The sequence below is a fragment of the Periophthalmus magnuspinnatus genome, chromosome 17 (genome assembly GCF_009829125.3).
Source record: "Periophthalmus magnuspinnatus isolate fPerMag1 chromosome 17, fPerMag1.2.pri, whole genome shotgun sequence".
Classification (NCBI taxonomy): domain Eukaryota; kingdom Metazoa; phylum Chordata; class Actinopteri; order Gobiiformes; family Gobiidae; genus Periophthalmus; species Periophthalmus magnuspinnatus.
The window spans coordinates 7,016,605-7,033,699 of record NC_047142.1 but is presented as its reverse complement, the minus strand read 5'-3'; the positions used below and the strand labels follow the sequence as shown (position 1 = coordinate 7,033,699).

At 39.0% G+C, this 17,095-nt stretch overlaps 1 protein-coding gene across 7 annotated transcripts in view; it reads left to right on the top strand.

The window, feature by feature from the left end:
* LOC117385326 (receptor-type tyrosine-protein phosphatase S-like) overlaps positions 1–17,095 on the top strand; it is a 71,001-nt gene that overhangs the window by 31,035 nt on the left and 22,871 nt on the right. For 4 of the 7 annotated variants that reach the window (XM_033982619.2, XM_055228751.1, XM_033982621.2 and 1 more), the window contains exons 5-9: positions 270–458; positions 10,344–10,454; positions 13,215–13,229; positions 14,277–14,546; positions 15,608–15,987. In XM_033982619.2, coding sequence (XP_033838510.1) covers positions 270–458; positions 10,344–10,454; positions 13,215–13,229; positions 14,277–14,546; positions 15,608–15,987 — 965 coding nt within the window. The remainder of the gene's footprint in view (positions 1–269; positions 459–10,343; positions 10,455–13,214; positions 13,230–14,276; positions 14,547–15,607; positions 15,988–17,095) is intronic. The other 3 variants (XM_033982624.2, XM_033982623.2, XM_033982622.2) reach the window with 1 other exon arrangement.

Below are 17,095 nucleotides of genomic sequence, written 5' to 3'. Positions count from 1 at the left end.
TCCATTGTTTAGTCTCATTTTAGAGCTGGCATAGTCTAATTTTAACCATAGTTGGCTAATTCAGCCTCAATAAAGTCTTGGTTTAGAGCTGGTAGTGCTGATGCTGATGTAGATCAATATACCAGAAAAACACAGATGATTATTACTGCACTACTAAAAGGAAGTTGGAAAAGGTGTAAGCTGTAAAATCTAACTGTCTTAATCCACTTTCTTTGACTACTCTCCTTGTCTAACTCCTTGCTCTTTCCCTGTCCTTGTCTGCCCTCCAGAGGACCTCCTGCCCTTTGGTTTCCCCAGCATCGACATGGGCCCTCAGCTGAAGGTGGTAGAGCGCACCAGGACGGCCACCATGCTGTGTGCTGCCAGCGGCATCCCGGACCCTGAGATTTCTTGGTTCAAAGACTTCCTCCCAGTGGACCCCAGCACCAGCCAGGGGCGCATCAAGCAGCTCCGATCAGGTAACACGCCAAATCATACAAACCTTTAGTTACTCTTCAATAGAACTGATTAAAACAGGTGGAATCTTCAGTATTCCCTTGTCTTACAAATTGATGACTATGATTACTTCTGTATAATGATGCAAATTACTCCACTCCTGGCTTTATCTCTATTTTTCTGGTTTGCGAAAGCTTTTTTAGAAAATCTTTTTGAGTTAGCAATTTAATTTCAGCTTGTAAGATATGATTCCACTTATAAATCAGCTTTTATTGTGTGATTGAAACGACTACAGGTGCATATCAGTAAATTAGTAGAACATTTTTACTGTGGTTCTGTTCAACTAATGACAAAAGTGAAATTGCATAAGGTTTTTTTTCCTCCTACAAAAGATCTGCCTGTTATATGGTAGTTATAATGGTACAATGGCTTATGGTTGTAATATATATTCTAATTACATCTATTTCAACGTGTATATATACACTGAAACAATATAGATATGTCGTACTTTACCAGTGATTTGATTTTGTGTTTTGTTACATGAATATAGTCAGTAAGTCTGGACACAGTGTGATAGACAAACAATCAGAAGATAAATAACCACAAGAATGAAACTGTTCTCAACTAATCTACCTGGTAAAATGTTGAGTTAAACCAATAAATACAGTAAAAAAGTAAAAAAGGGAAAGAAGATACCTAACAAAACTCACTGAAATGGCTTATGTTTCTTTTCAGTACATTTAATCCCAGTCAAAACAAAACATTTCTGCGTATTAAATAATGTGTTTCTTTGAATTGAATTGCTGAAACCCGCTCTTCTTAGTTATTGATGGACTGGTACAAACTGCCTCGAAAGCTATTTAAAAGAATCCCTGGTGCATCATATTTTATTGTAATGATAAATCTGACCATAGCGGCCATATATTAGCTCTGACAGAACTCAATCAATAGCTTTGGGGAGAGGAGTCAGCTTATTAAAGACATAACTGATGTTCCTCTTATCTTTTTACCCGCCCCATTGAAAATCAGTGCTATAGACTCGGTGAATAAAAAGCTTTAAGAGGAAGTATCTTTTTGACAGAGATGGTTAAAGATGAAAGTGTTTCGTCTTTGGAAAGCAAAAGAATAACGTCAAGTCTCTCTCGAGCTGGTTTATTCTGTGTTGTTTATGATCTTCTCTGTAGATGATAAACTGTCACCTGTTGGAGGCAGGCACACATTTTGCCAGCCGTTCTCTCTCAGATGTCCTCGGGGAGCATAAAAGCGATGGCGAGGCAAAAGCGTTCTGTTGTAACTTCATCCATATTCTGCGCGCCACTCAGCAACGCGCGGCCAGATAGCTCCCCCATGCCCCAGCAGCCTTCACAGATCACTGCCGCCCTTTGTCAAACCCCCTGTCTGTGTATCTAACCGCTCTCATTGTATTTGAATGTGTAAAGTAATGCGGAGTTGTCTTAAATGTGTAAGTATAGGCTATAGAGTCAGATGGTTAATTTTAGATGTCAATTTCGGTTAATTTTCTGCACTCTATTGAAAACGCAGTGGGTGGTACTAAGATGTTCGACTGTGTAATTAACTTGGAGGAAATGCTGGGCTTGTTGTCAATGAAATTATGAGGCGTGTTTCTTCCGCTGATAGCTATTGTCAAAAAGAATAATTGTTTTGTTTTACAGTTATGTAAATATGTTCTAAATTAAAGTTCCCATATTATGCTATTGTCTGATCTATGTTTCCTCATCACAAACAGACCTGGAGCACATGTTTAACACACAAACTCTGCACATTTAGGTTGAGTTCTTCTCTCAAACTAAAACACTCTATTCCACCTTGTGATGTCATCTGGTAGTGCAGGAAGCGACCCACTGTATTGTTGAACTCCATACACCGTCACTAGAATAATTTGAATTATTTCAGCCCTGGAGTTGCCAATCTCTTCTAAACAAAAGGTAAAAGGAGCTGTTAACTTGAAAACTACCTCTTCATGACATCATAAGGTGGAACAGAGCATTTTGAGCTTCGAAGATGTAGACAGACTAATAATAAAGTGTTACTCAAACATGTGTGAATGAAACAAAACACAACTCAGTGTATGTTTTTGAGGTAAAAACATTATAACATGGCTTAAAGCTCAGAAGAATGTGTAATATAGGGCCTTTAAGTAATGGACAGAGTTTAATAGACATAAGATTGAGACGATGAAATATTTTAAGATAAGAAAATCTTTTTGTCCTTCAGTGGGGAAATCTCAGTGTTGCAACAGTTAATTCCAAGTACAGCAGCAGTAGACAAATAAGTATCTAAAATATGCAAGATAAATAAGGCTTCAAAATAGGCCTAGTAAAAATGTATTTCCCATAAACTACAGAGTAGTCTGGTTAGATTCCAGACAGATGCAGCTTCCATAATAACAAATCATATGCCTTTTATGTTCTTTTTAATGCCGTCAGAGGCCTTCTTGAGTAGCTCCACACCTGCGATTGGGCAAAGCCACTATAAAAATCTAGTAGTGATCTGATCCTTGTAACGATCAGATCATGATTAAAAGATACCAAAACATTTTTTTTTATAATTAAAATTTTTAAATACTTCAAGACAGGTGCCATACATATATTTGCTGTGTATATAAACACGTACATTACATATGAACATAGGCTGCATATAACCATATGATCAAAGTGCGCAGGATAGATCCACAATCTTGTGAGTGTTTTACATTGTTAGATTCAAGCAAGAATTAACAATGTGGAGATGGATTTCGCTAGAGCTCTGATACTGACGGGCCATTACAAACAGGCTCTGTCTCACCAACACAAAAATCTGAAAAACAAGTAAACCTGTCTGTAAACCTGTCTGCACACAAATTGTAATGGGGCCATAATACTAAGAATAGCAATGATGATTGTAGCGTAGCGTATAGAACCACAACATTTTATGATTTCTGCAAAAATTACAGTGGCAAGAGCTTTTTTTTTTTTTTTTTTTTTTTTTTTGAAAGCTACATATTTTATTCCCTTTTTAATTAGGGCTTGACAATAGAGCAAAAAAATATTCACATTTCCTCATCCGCAGGTTTATTAGATTTTTTTTTTTTTTTTCACCAGTAGATGGCACATGTGAAATCTGTTGATGTGAATTTGTGATCTGACCTTGTAACAATGTGCTATTTGGTCATATTGTATCATATTGTAATTCAGTGCTGCATACAACTTTATACTTATACATGGACAATTTTTCCTAGCCTCCTCCTATTAGTCAGCCCCTGCTATGGTCTGAGTGATTGACAGAAGGATTAAACCAGTCACATGTGAACATTACAAAACAACAGACACTATATTTTTTGTATTTCTAAGTGCACATGAATTGTACTAATATGAAAATCATGTTCTAAACTCTAAGAAAATGATTATATGAATTTATTTTCACATCAGCCAACTCCACTCCACTGGATTTTGACCCACTTGAATTACAGATCACAGAGATTAGATAACATATTTTTTCTTCTCAATATTCTCTATATAACTCCTGCTGTCAGCCTACTTCATCATGTTTAGTTTCCACATCTTCCCACAGACCTAGTTTCTCACTTTGTAGGGCCCCATTTTGACGTGATGCTGATTCACCAATACAATATATAAAGCCACATATCACATCAATGCAACCGTAGCAAGACAAATGGCTCAGCGAGATCGTCTGCCTGCTCTTAATGGGATTTCAAATCACCGGGAGCATCACCAAAGCAGAGCAACCAAATGCGCTGTATAATGACCCAAACACTGCACTGAAATGACTTGGAGGAAATCAATTACACCTGCAGTGGGTTCTAAATTGCACTGCTATAGATGGAACACCCCTTTAAGATCACTTTAAAATATCTCTAATGGGGGCACCTTCGGGAGTTTAAAGGGTATGATTTCGTGGACATTTGCCAAGATCTAGTTTGGACCTTTGCCAGACTGTTTTAGGCCACATTATTTTATGTTGGTCTCTGGGACTTGAAAATCCTTTTATGGCTCACGAGGATGAAAAAGAAAAATGGTATTGAAAACGACTACGATCAGATTCTCAGCAACAATGGCACGTAGCGGGTTTATGGCCTTTAAGTGCCCATCCCCAGCCAGTGCCGCTCCTCTCTCCCTCACCTACGTAAGATTTTCCAAATATGTATGATAATTTACTCAAAACATATGGCGTGAGATGGAGCTGAACTTTCGTTGACATCTTTATATCTCAACAAAAACACCCATTTGTGAATGCCAGCTGCTGTGCCTGTTTTTATGTACGACTTAGATTCCTATCTCACGTCACAAATAGCCAGATACCTGTTCTAAGAGATAATGGCTTAGGTAAATAAGTAACTATCTTCCAAAATTCTATATGGGACAGATGGCAAGCGGTAAGGAGCCCAAAAGTGACTGCTGGGTAATGAATACATCTGGCTTGGCAAAAATGATGAGGGAATATTCTTGGTTGAAGTCACTAGTAATTTAACATTGGTCTGTAGTTCAAAGCATAAATACTTGCCAAACCTGTAACACTGCAATAAAATGAAATCCATATTACCATTACATGAACCCAGATCAATAACTTGGTTTGTCTCGGTTATGAAAATCACAGAAAGTTACAGAATCAAGCATTGGCAGAACCGAAATAGGCCCATCTGGCGAGGGAATAGAACCCGTAACTTTTTCCTGTGAAGTGACAACATTAACCAACCGCCCTCCCACTGCGCTGGGTGTTTTTCTTGATGATAGATGTTTTATAAATAAAATATTCACAGAGCTCATGTCATTAGCATTTGTCACAGCTGCTTAATGTGATTATCATTTGGTTAAAATTCTTAGTCAACACAATTATGCAAAATTATTGTAACCGGTGTTGGCTGGAGGCATGCTTCCTATCTCTGGGTCCATATTTTAATGCAGTCTCTCTTGAGATTACTCTTAAACCCATTAAATTAGGTATGGAGGTTTTGCATTTGCAGTTTAAAATGTGTGCTGTTGGCAAGCAAGAGGACTATAGAGGTTTAGACCGTATGTCAAAACTGTAATAAAATCTACATAAAAATCTCTTAAATTTCGTGACTAAAAGATACACAAACAAAACATTTTATGATTTCTGTGAATATTACTTTTACCCTTTTTTTCTGTTTTTTAAATCTACATATTTCATCTCCTCTCAATCAGGGCTGAGCAAAAATACTACTTATTACTACAAATATTTTCCTTTCCACATTGATCCATCAGTTTTTATTTGTCTTTCTGTATTAATTTCCTGAAAATTAACGATCCATATTTTAATTCAGTGCCATTTAACACAAACCATTTTAAAATGTCTGAACTATACTCCAAACGACATGCTTTTACAGAGGATTTGTTGTAAACCTTTCAGTTAAAACCTCCTGTCTCTCCCCATCAGGACTAAACATAAGACCTGGGGGGACGGGACCTTCTCCGCTGCTGCTGCTGCCCCCTCCCTCTGAAACTCCCTGCCCAAACACATCAGAGACTCATCCGCACTCACCTCTTCAAAAAAAGCCCTGAAAACTCACCTGTTCAAAACAACCTTCAAATAAATTCCTGTCTTTTATTATCAGTTTCTTTCATTTGTCTTGATCTCTGTGAAGTGTCTTTGAGTGTCATCAAAAGGGCTATATAAGTTTTATTATTATAAAAAATCCCCAGCATATCATTGTCGATTAGTAATGTCTGAATGCCTGAATCTGGATTATTAGTTTTCATTGTACCAGCCCTAACCCTAACCCCAACCTTCACCTGTATGACTTATTTGTAGTAATATCCCAACCAACCTGTACTAGCTGTAAATGCAAGCAACAGCTCATCACTAGGGTGGACTCCAGGTGATGGGGCTGACCTAGATGCTCTGCCAGCGCGCTCAGGTTCGCAGCATCAGTTGTCATCCGATCATTTGGATCGCAGCCCGGCCGACATAATACACCCTCCACGATTTCACAGCGGCTCAATTTACCCCAGTCACATCTCATTCTGGGCCTGTCAGCAGCTTCCAGACCCGCTAACAAACTGCCTGCTTTCTCCTGCTCCTCTGGCTACATTCTACTTTCTCTTTTCTAACACATTTGCTCCAGTCATTTCAAGCGCGCTCATTATTTTTTCACTCCACAGTCCGCTTTATGTACACTGTTGTTGACCTTTCCTTGCATCCAGTCCCAACATCTGTCTTTCTTTATGTGTGAAGCGCGGCATTTTGCATAAGAAAGATTTCAATTGGCAGTTTGAAATGTGTGCGGAAAGTTGGCCATCTGAGCCGCTCGGAGCTGTCAGTGGCTTCCTTGTTTGCACATTTCCACCTGTCCACCGTCATCTCCTGTTCATTCCATCTTTCCTGTAGCGTTCTTTGCTACTGTAGAACTGATTATGCATTCATGTTTATATTATAGTGAAGAGGATTTTTCGCTCGCAGGCCACACTCAGCATTCATGACACGAAATGCAATACAAGTGTCCTAAGGAAAATCTATCTATTCCTACATTCAAATATCTAGGGATGCACACGCAGAACGACAATAAACCAATTACGTTTTTAAAAGGACACTGGATCTCTCTTGCACTCACGTCTGCTCAGTATGCTGTTGCCACATTGGAGTCCATTAACACTTAGCTAATGTCATTTTTAGTACAAGTTATTTTACGCTAATGGGGATCCAGTTGTACAGAGGCATTTTAAGCATTATTTCACTTCAGTTCTATAGTCGTTTTTGCCAGTTTTTTCTTCAAACTAATAAGCGTACAAAAGTGGAGGGTCAAATAGTAGAATTTCGCTCGTTTAAATATAAATATAACAGAACTATTTTGTTTTACTCTGTATCACAATGAGCAGGATGTTACTGGGATTTTTATTTAAGAGAAAAATATTCAAAAACATAAAAATAAATGCAATAAAATATGTGTAAAATATGTATTGTTAGGTTTGTCTCGATAATCATTCAATATATGAAAGCTGGGGCAATAAATATTTATCGTGGGTACATTTCTTTGCAACACTGTGGAGAGTTTTGTCATTTTTGTTGTAATACGATAAGTTTTGAGCAGTAGAGGGTAGAATAAGTCATTTCTATGGTTGATTATTGTTTCATTCTGTTTATTAGTTGTAGCTCAGGCCTTAATTCTTTTTCTGGGTTTATCCTGCATCGTTTTTGTATCAAAGGCATAAAGTAGTTGCAGTATTATCGTTTATCGCAGTATCAGGCTTCAAAATGTGTTGTGGTGACAGGGCTACATATTGGTTCATATTGTGTCTTGTGTCTCCTCTTACTCAGGCAGATTCCGCATTTTACCTGGATCCTGAGATTGCTTAGCTGAGGAAAAGATTAGAGCATATTCTATATCATTTTATAAAACTAGAAAAAGAAAAATAATAGTGCAATTGACACAATATGACCAAAAAGTCACTGTAGACACGTTTAAACTGCAACAATATCAATTATACACTCATAATGGAATAATAAATAGCTATTAGGGGGCAATTTGCATATGTAATATTGTTTAAGTGTGCTGTGTACTCTCATTATGTAATTAGCTTGTTCATTGTCTGTTTGCAGGAGCAGACTGAAGTGGGTGGTTATGTACTGCTTTTGCCACAGATATAAAATCACACATCGATTAGTTTAAAGTAGATCTATTCTGCAAAATCAACTTTTCAGAACTTTTCACCATGTTATAGTTGTATCCCCTTGTCATTTACCACCTAGACGTTGTATTAGGAGTGATTTGTGCATGTTTATATTTTTTTCAAGATGCCATATTGCCGATCAGTTGTTGATACACAGAAGATTCGGCAGCGCCATGTCGTCATTTTGGTACAAATGAAATGCTACTCGTTAGTGTGATGTGCAGCTCTCCATAGGAAGGTCAGACAACTTCACGACTTTTTGTTGTGATGACGTTTACGGCAACAGCTGCTTCCATTGGGCACTGCAGTTTTCTAACACAGAAGTCAGTGGATTTGTTTAATTTATGAAGTTGTTTTGGATTAATATTGCGATTTCACATGTGCAGATTATAATGTAATGATCACGGGCAAACACTATATAGTAGGCACAAGCACAATATGTCGCCTTTCATAGATCCATGCTGTTATTCCAGTTAATCCAGAATACTATATGAGATGCAAAGTGACATCCCTTCACCAGTTTGTGTGTCGGCCTTTTTCTGCTTGCTTGATTTTGCTCATATATGTATTTTTCCTTTTTGTGCAGTGCGTAATTCATAAGTTTTTGCCTTCTCCTCCGGCTTCATGTCAAAGTCATTTTAGTATTAGATAAATGCGACAGAACAGGCAGCAAGAACAAGAAAATATGTGACGGTAATTCAGTGTCTTAAAACGTAGTAAAAAGAATATTATCTGATGAAATTATGAAAACAAAGGACCAGTGTTTAATTATAGTGTGTTTAGGGAGCCTCACAGTGGGATTGGGGTGGGAGGAGGCAAAAAGAGCAGGTAAAAGACACAGGTTGACAAGTTAAAGAACGTTTGTGGGTTATTGCCGCAGGGGAAGAGAAGTCTGTGTTGTTTCTGCCAGTTACTGTAGCAGCGAGATAGAGCTGGCTTTCTTCACGGCGGTACCAGCCATCCAATTGTAGCAGGAATCACTTCAAACTACAAAGGGTGTCATCTAAGTTTAGTAAGACGACTTGTGTTCTGACATGCAAACTTTGGAAATAGAAATATTCATAAATTCACAAATGTTCACTCCGAAGGCAAAAGATGAGGTAATAAAATATCAGAGCAAAACACAGACCTTTAGGGGCAAAAGATGGTGCAGAAACAATTATAACCTTGAGTCACAAAGATTAAAAACATCTAAACTGGCCGGAACAAGATAAATAATTTCTCCCAGTTGCTATTTGATGACAAAAGGTGCCAACAACTATTATTTAATTATTCAGTTATATTAAATAAATTGGCTTTGTTTTCTACTTGTATGTGAAATTTCCAGAATTTTTTTAAATAAAATTTCCCATAGAAACTAGGGGATTCAAAAATGAAACACTGTGTAAATGCTTATAAAACATATTTAGACTTTTTGAATGTCTGTCAGTGACCTTTTTGAACCATTTCTAACATAACTGAACAATAACACAATTATTCTTAATATAACCTTCTACCGCAATCATACAATTATTCAATTGAGGTCCTTTTAATGGTGAGAAACTCTGTCAAACGTTATGAGTCAGTTTTTGTAGCTAGATTCTCCAGATTCGCAGTGTGTCTGAATTTTCTCAGGTCTCAGCGAGTACAGTTCACCTCCTCTTTAAGGTCATCATAGAACTAAGGTGATCGATTTTATGCTGTTTCTCTTACGTTGGTCAAGTCACCAAACTGTGAATCTGTTTTATAATAATATATAACTTGAGCCCAAACCAGAGTTTACTTGTACTTTTCAGAGTACTTTTCTAGCAGCATACATTCACTCCTAATTGAGTCATATTTTTATTGACATAACAGTAAAATAACTGATGTCTTGTTTACTCTTCCCATCGTAAGTCTACAAATGACAAAAATCTATGTTGACAATATGAAATGATTTGAACATGATTCTTGCAGCGCTCTTTCAGATATGATTTTGTTTTTTTCTCATATTTTTGTCCATTTTTGTCCTTAGAAAATACCAGATTCTGTGCAATATTTCAGTTTTTTGTCCTTCTGAATAGATTCACTTGAACTTCTAAAAATTATGTTACTCTTTAAGTTATATGAGCAGTACCTTTCCAAATACTTTTTTATTCTTACTTGAGTAATTGCTTGGACCAATACTTGAAGAATATTATTTTGATGTAACGTTACTCTTGATTTTTGGCTACTCTACCCACCTCTGGCTCAAACTAATCAATTATTACCATGCTATTAACTATCGTAACATTTATTTTGCAGGAGCACTCCAGATTGAGAACAGTGAGGAGACTGACCAAGGAAAGTACGAGTGCGTGGCCACCAACTCTCAGGGCGTGCGCTACTCCTCTCCTGCTAACCTATATGTGCGAGGTAGGACGCGCATACACACACATACATGCTCACAACAAGCAAACAGAGAAATCTTTCCATTAGGGCAAACTACCTCTTTTCTATGTGCTTTTAACTGTAACTTAATATTACTAACCCATTCATTGTCTACAGTATATGTTGACTGTCCTACTTAAACCCTGGTGCTATTAAAACAATTCTTTTGTAGTAATGATAATCAAATTGATCTACATGTTGGCACCTTGGTTTAACTGCATGGAAGCATCACTGTTTACTAAAATGGTTTCTGTACAAGAGGCAGACTCGTTGGGCACTCTAAACATTAATTAGCTTAATGTCTTCCTTGAAGCAATAAAAGTTAAATTAGTATGAGTACGAGTACGAGTATCGGTTGGTTTAGTACTAGCTAAAGACGTTCTATGCCCACATTTAAAGTATGTATGAAGTTGTCTGCAGATGCGTGTGGTGCAGATGGGTGTGAGAGTGGGGTGTGTGGCTTTGCGCTGGCCGTTTTTATTCTCTGTGTTTCCTCGTTCTCTCTTTTCCTTCACGTCATTGTGTTCCGCATCAACCCCCCTCCATCCCTCAGAGCTTCGAGAAGGTTGGTGCGCTCTTTCTTTTCTTTTGTTGCTCCTTTGTTTCAGAAAGATTCACTTACTCAATCAGAAAGAAACCATGAAGATAAGTGGACTAGATTTGAAGTCACATGGCTCCAAACTGAAGACAGCTGAAATGTACAATAGAGTGGTCTGCCTACACAGCAGATTGCATTGACTGCATTGTGAGGCCTTGTGCAGAACCCTTGGTATTGCCTTCACTCCCCGATCAATGTTTTCTGCATGGTATGATCTTGTTGTCATGGAAACCCAGGAATTGGAAGATTAAAAAAGCGATGTTTGCATGGAAGGAGTGAGAGAGAAAGAGAGAGGAGCACCGCTGCATGTGTGTGGAGTTACTGACACGAGCGCATGGCACATTGGTGTATGGGCCTTTTGATATGCTCGCTATGTGGTATTGAACTAGCCGTCTTGTCTTGTCTTGCTACTGACTTTTTTTAATGCTTTTTGTGTCATTATATGAGACGTTATGTCCCCGCTCTTATGTCATTGCATTGACTTCAATTTTACACTTGTTGAGTCACGATCATACCCGCCATGTTTGTACACGCCTGCAGTTGTGACATTGGGCTTCACTGATATGAGCACACCATCCATGTGGCATCACACTGCTCAGATTTATGCCCTTAATAATCAGAATATACCTAGTTGTAGGAGAATGCCTAAAATGTTTCATATTTCTTAGTATTTCCTATCTTTTCCAAACAGACCTATATGGCTATATTGTCTGACATTTAAAATTAATCATATCCATGCGCGTTTTTGATACCGAGGGAGATATTAATGATTCCTTCTTATTACAGTGCTTAATGAAAGCAGTGTCCTTGAGACAGACAGGGCGGAGCTGCGTAAATGTCAGTGAGGGACTTGTGTGCTCAGATAGTCGGTAATCCTCTGCACTGTGCCAAGGCCTCGCTCGTCTGCAGCCTCAGACTCCCCGTAGAGGAGGCCGGTCGCACTAGGTCTTCTAATAAAGATGGAAGCTCCTGTTCTGTGCAGGTCCATAGGAAATGGAGGGAATGATGCGGCTCAGTACAATTAACTCTAAGCTAGTGGCTCTGCAAGAGCGTGCAGGATTAGAGCTTGTTATGAGCTCACTTAATTGTAAAGTGCTAAGTTCCGGCAGTGGCTTTGTCTAGCTTTGTGTCTCTGGGCATTTCTACATTCATAACCTGCACTGACACTGCAAAGGTCATGTTTCAGCTTCTCTAACAGACACCCAGTCCTCAGCTCCATCCTGTTGTGGCTCATATTACCAAACTAATCCACATGCTTAATTGACTCTTTCCTTTGTTTTTGGCTGTGTTGTTGGGTGTACAGTAACAAAGTGAATGACACAGATAATGTTGCGTCATGCTGCATTGCACCTGCTGTGTGCCGTGTGCATGGACAGTGTGGGACATGTGCATGCTGACAGACACAGGTGCCTGCCTAACCATGTCTAACAGATGTACTGTTTTTGTCTCTCTGTCTCTTTCTTGACTTCAACTTGCGTATCCAATTCTGGGTATCTTTTGGCTTTTTATTTCCAATGCATTATGCATTTTTTGTGAAATAATGAGACAAAAATCCATTGAATTTTGAATTTGAATTCTTAAAATATGTTGACTTTTATGCAATCTATTTTGAACTAGGAGCGTGGCTTTTGAAGATTCCTTTAGGAGTGCAGGTTTTGTTTCTTTGTACTTTGTATGTTTTTTTTTTTTTAAATATTTGTTATATTTTTTGTTTTTCTTTCTTTGAATATATAGTACCGGTAAATTCATTTTAGACTTGGAGTTTCTTTAGTTGAGTTTTTAGCCTTTTTCTGCTCTGCCCCCTTTACATTCCTTTCATCCAGAGATGTCCGTGCCATATCTCTATCTGTCTATCTCTGTTCCCTGGGCTTCTTCTGTTCTCTCTTCTGTTTCTTTAACATCCAAACTTTAGCGTTTTGTTCCCGTCTTACTTTTGTAGCTCCTATACGTTATTTTCAATGGGCCTTTGGTGATATAGCAGTGTTTTTAAATAGATCCATGTGTTTTCTTCTTCCTGGCTCCTCTCCCCTCCTCCCCCTTGAACCCTTTTCTAATCCTCTCTTTATCTTCCTTATTTCCCTGTTACTCCCCTTCTCCCCTGTTTATCTCTTCTTCTCTTCTTGCATTCTGTCCGCACCCTGATGTAGGAGCAACAGACACATGTACATAAGTTTATTCACTTATCACATGCACATACTACCTCACAAACCTCTCTTTTGCCCGCACTCTCCCGTTCTGCCTCTTTCATATTGTCTTGGTGTTTTTTGATTACCTACTTGTGTCCGACTGATCACTCTCCGTAACTGCCACTGCTCCCTATATGAACCACACTTCCTGTCCACATCTTTCCAATTCATTTCTGACAACACTGTATTAGTTCTGAATCCTATGTATTGTACAGTACTTTGTTGTACAATGTGGCTGTCCTTTGCTACATTGCCTGTCATTGTCTTGAAGAGAAGCAGAGCCTGTCGTCCTCTCTGGCTCTCTCTGGCTTCTCTCTCTCTGTCTCTTTAAATCCTCAGTTCTCCGCTCTCTTCTTTGTGTTTCCCACCATTTTATCCCTCTTGAGTCGCCCAGGCATGCAAGTTACCTATAAGTCCAGTCTCTCGATACATCGCTTCTCAAGATATAGTTTGATTTAAAGACTATATAGTCTAACACATGAATGGATATAATTTGCCACTTCCTCTCAAAGGACACAAATAGCAGTGCAAGAATTATTGATCGATCCAATGATTGTCTACTGCAGAAGCACCTTCAGGCAAAGAAATTTTACATTTACTCTAAAAGTATCATTTTAAGTTTATTTAGACCATGTTTAATTCATTAAAAAAATTCCTAAATTGGTTTGAGAAACTGACTATAGGTGTCATGTCCTGGTTTGCGCAATACTCAAGAGTTTGTCACTTATTTTTTTGATGAGGAGGCTCATGTTTTGAGCTCAACACAAGATTTGTGTCTTTTTGTTGAAATCATCAATACCATAAAGTAATTGGAACTAAACTTGAAATATCCCTTTTGTAATTTTCTGTACAAACCCTGAAGTTCATTCTTCCCCTTCCTGTTACCTCTCCTCTCTCTATTCTATCTATTTCTTTTGCTTTCTGCCTCTCTCTCTCTTCCCTCACTCCTTGTTTTTCTCACCCTACCTCTCCCTCCCCCCTGTCCCGCTCTGTCCTCCCCCACTTGCTGTCCCGCTTTCCCAGTGCGCCGTGTGCCCCCTCGCTTCTCCATCCTTCCCTCGAACCACGAGATCATGCCGCACGGGAGTGTGAACATCACCTGCGTGGCAGTGGGGTCACCCATGCCGTACGTCAAGTGGATGCTGGGCAGCGAGGACCTGACCCCCGAAGACGAGATGCCCATCGGGAGGAACGTTCTGGAGCTGAACGGAGTCAGGGAGTCGGCCAACTACACCTGTGTGGCCATGAGCAGCCTGGGCATCATCGAGGCCACGGCACAGGTCCTGGTCAAATGTAAGGAAGGACTTTTATTCTAATGTGGGGTGAATAGTACTAGTATTCATGTTTCAAACTTCTGGTATTTAAGATGGAATAAGTGCAGACAAAGCAACATGTACTATATTCCTAAAACATACAAAACATATATGTGTGTGTATATTCTGTGGGCTTGTCTCATTGCTTTGCCTGGAATGCTCCTGTGTAAAGCATTAATCTAACGCCATGCTACAGGTCAGATCTGTGTGGAGGCAAGAAAGCCATCAAGACAAGCAAGTGGTGGACCCTCACCCAGAAAAGTTATATAGTGCACCTTTATAAGGTGATTTGCAGTAATAAAAACAGTAATGTCAGAGATAGGTATGTCTATTTATGTTCAGTGAATAGTTCCAAAAGTCCTCTTACAATTTGCTGCATTATTTAAACACGTCTGTCTTACAAGAGTCCCTTACATAGAAAGTGTAATTAAACAGAAACAAAGAGACTTTCAAAGATGTTATTTTTCTGACACTGACAACTGATGACTGGAACAGCTCAAGAGATCAAGAGTTAACTCTAATTTTAGCTTTTTACCACACTGATTTCACACTTATTGTGTCGTTTTTAAACAATAGTCTAGACTTTTTGTTGCAGCACACAGGTGCACTTAATAACAAACCTAATATAGAATAAAACATCTTGACAAAGGCTTGAATTGTGAAGCATTGTTCAGTTACACCTGCCATGAGTTATAAACACGGCAATTGAACCTTATTCATTATGTGTTCACTTATAGAAGCCCATAAAGGGTGCATAAATGTTTTAGTAATGGGACAAGTCGATTACCAAGGTTTCAAGGTGCCAAGGTTTAGTAAGTGAGAATACAAATATCTGAATTGGTCCATATTTTAAGTAACAGCATTCATGGTAGAAGTAATAGTAGTAAAATTAGCAGTAATGTTCATTGTAGCAGTAACAGCTCTTGTGGGACAAAAACAAAATGGAATTCTATATCATTCGTTCTTTTACAATATATACACATGGGCTTACTTCCTCCATCCCGGGCTGTATGGAATCAATTTTTTCTCTCTCTCTCCTAGCCTTACCCAACGCTCCTGGTACTCCTGTTGTGACGGAGACCACAGCCACCAGTGTGACCATCACCTGGGACTCTGGAAACCCGGACCCCGTCTCTTATTACATCATTCAGTACCGAGCCAAAGGTCCGGACAACAAGTATGAGACCGTGGAGAGCATCACCACCACACGCTACAGTATTGGAGGGCTCTACCCCAACACTGAGTATGAAATACGGGTGTCAGCAGTCAACAGTATAGGCCAGGGCCCCCCCTCTGCCCAAGTGCACGCTCGCACTGGGGAGCAGGCTCCAGCCAGCCCCCCACGGAACGTCCAGGCTCACATCATATCTGCAAACACTGTGATGGTACGCTGGGAGGAGCCCGAGGAGCCCAATGGACAGGTGGGTATAATGATGGAAAAAGAAGTTATTTCATCCTGTTTTAAATTATTTAACAAGATTGCATTGTTACATAGTTACTAGAATATGCATTTACTCCTGGCACCAGGCCTCACAAAAACTAATGATTTTGCTTTGAATCTTAAGAAAGGTGACATTTTTTTTAGCTCACATCATTCGATATATTTTCACCATGATGAAATAGGGCCATGGTGGAGATCTGAACTCAGACATCTAATCATACGCATTATAGTTCAGTTTCTATGCTATTCTTACTCTTGTATTTGTAAAGCTAGCACTGCTGTTGGAGCGATGATACTTTAAAATAGCATTGTGAGAGTTGTTCTGATTAAGGCCCGGAGAGGTTAAAACTTAATAAAAGTCTCCAGTGGGAGCACTTTTCCAGTGAGCAGGTCTGTGTCCTCTGCTGCTTTTTGTCTTGCAAGAAAGATTTCCCTGCTCTAACTCCCAGACCACTCTCTCTCTCACTCTAAAGAAAGACAAGGTAATTGGACTGTCCTCTCAAAGTGAAAGTGCTCCCTACTGAGGGCCAGCTACCTGACCATCACTATAGAGTCAAATCCACACATAAGTGCAATTGAATTAAAAGCATATGGGGATTACATGTACAGATTAATAGTAGGAGAGAGGATATATAAATGTGTAGTAGTTATTATTGAAATGCCAAGGTGATGCTTATTGTGCTTGGTCTGGACTCAGTATCTAGGTAAAGGGATCCAACGGTGAGGAATTGTCTGGTGACATTCCTCATTAAGCACTGTAATAAGAGGGAATCATTAATATCTCCCTTGGTATCACAAACGTGCATGGATATGATTAAGTTTAAATGTCAGACAATACAGCCATGTAGGTTTGTTTGGAAAAGATAGGAAATACTAAGAAATATGAAACATTCTATGCAAAATGATATCATGGTTTTCTTGGAGCCAGATCACAATTTCGATTTTATCACGATTCACGTACACGCAGTATAATCATCTGCTTCTCTGAAAGTTCACATTGCAATTGGTGAAATCCACTCACTCAGAGGATTGCTGACGCTGACCTATAGATTTGGGTGAGGGAAAGTGCCTTTGTTTTTGAGCATACA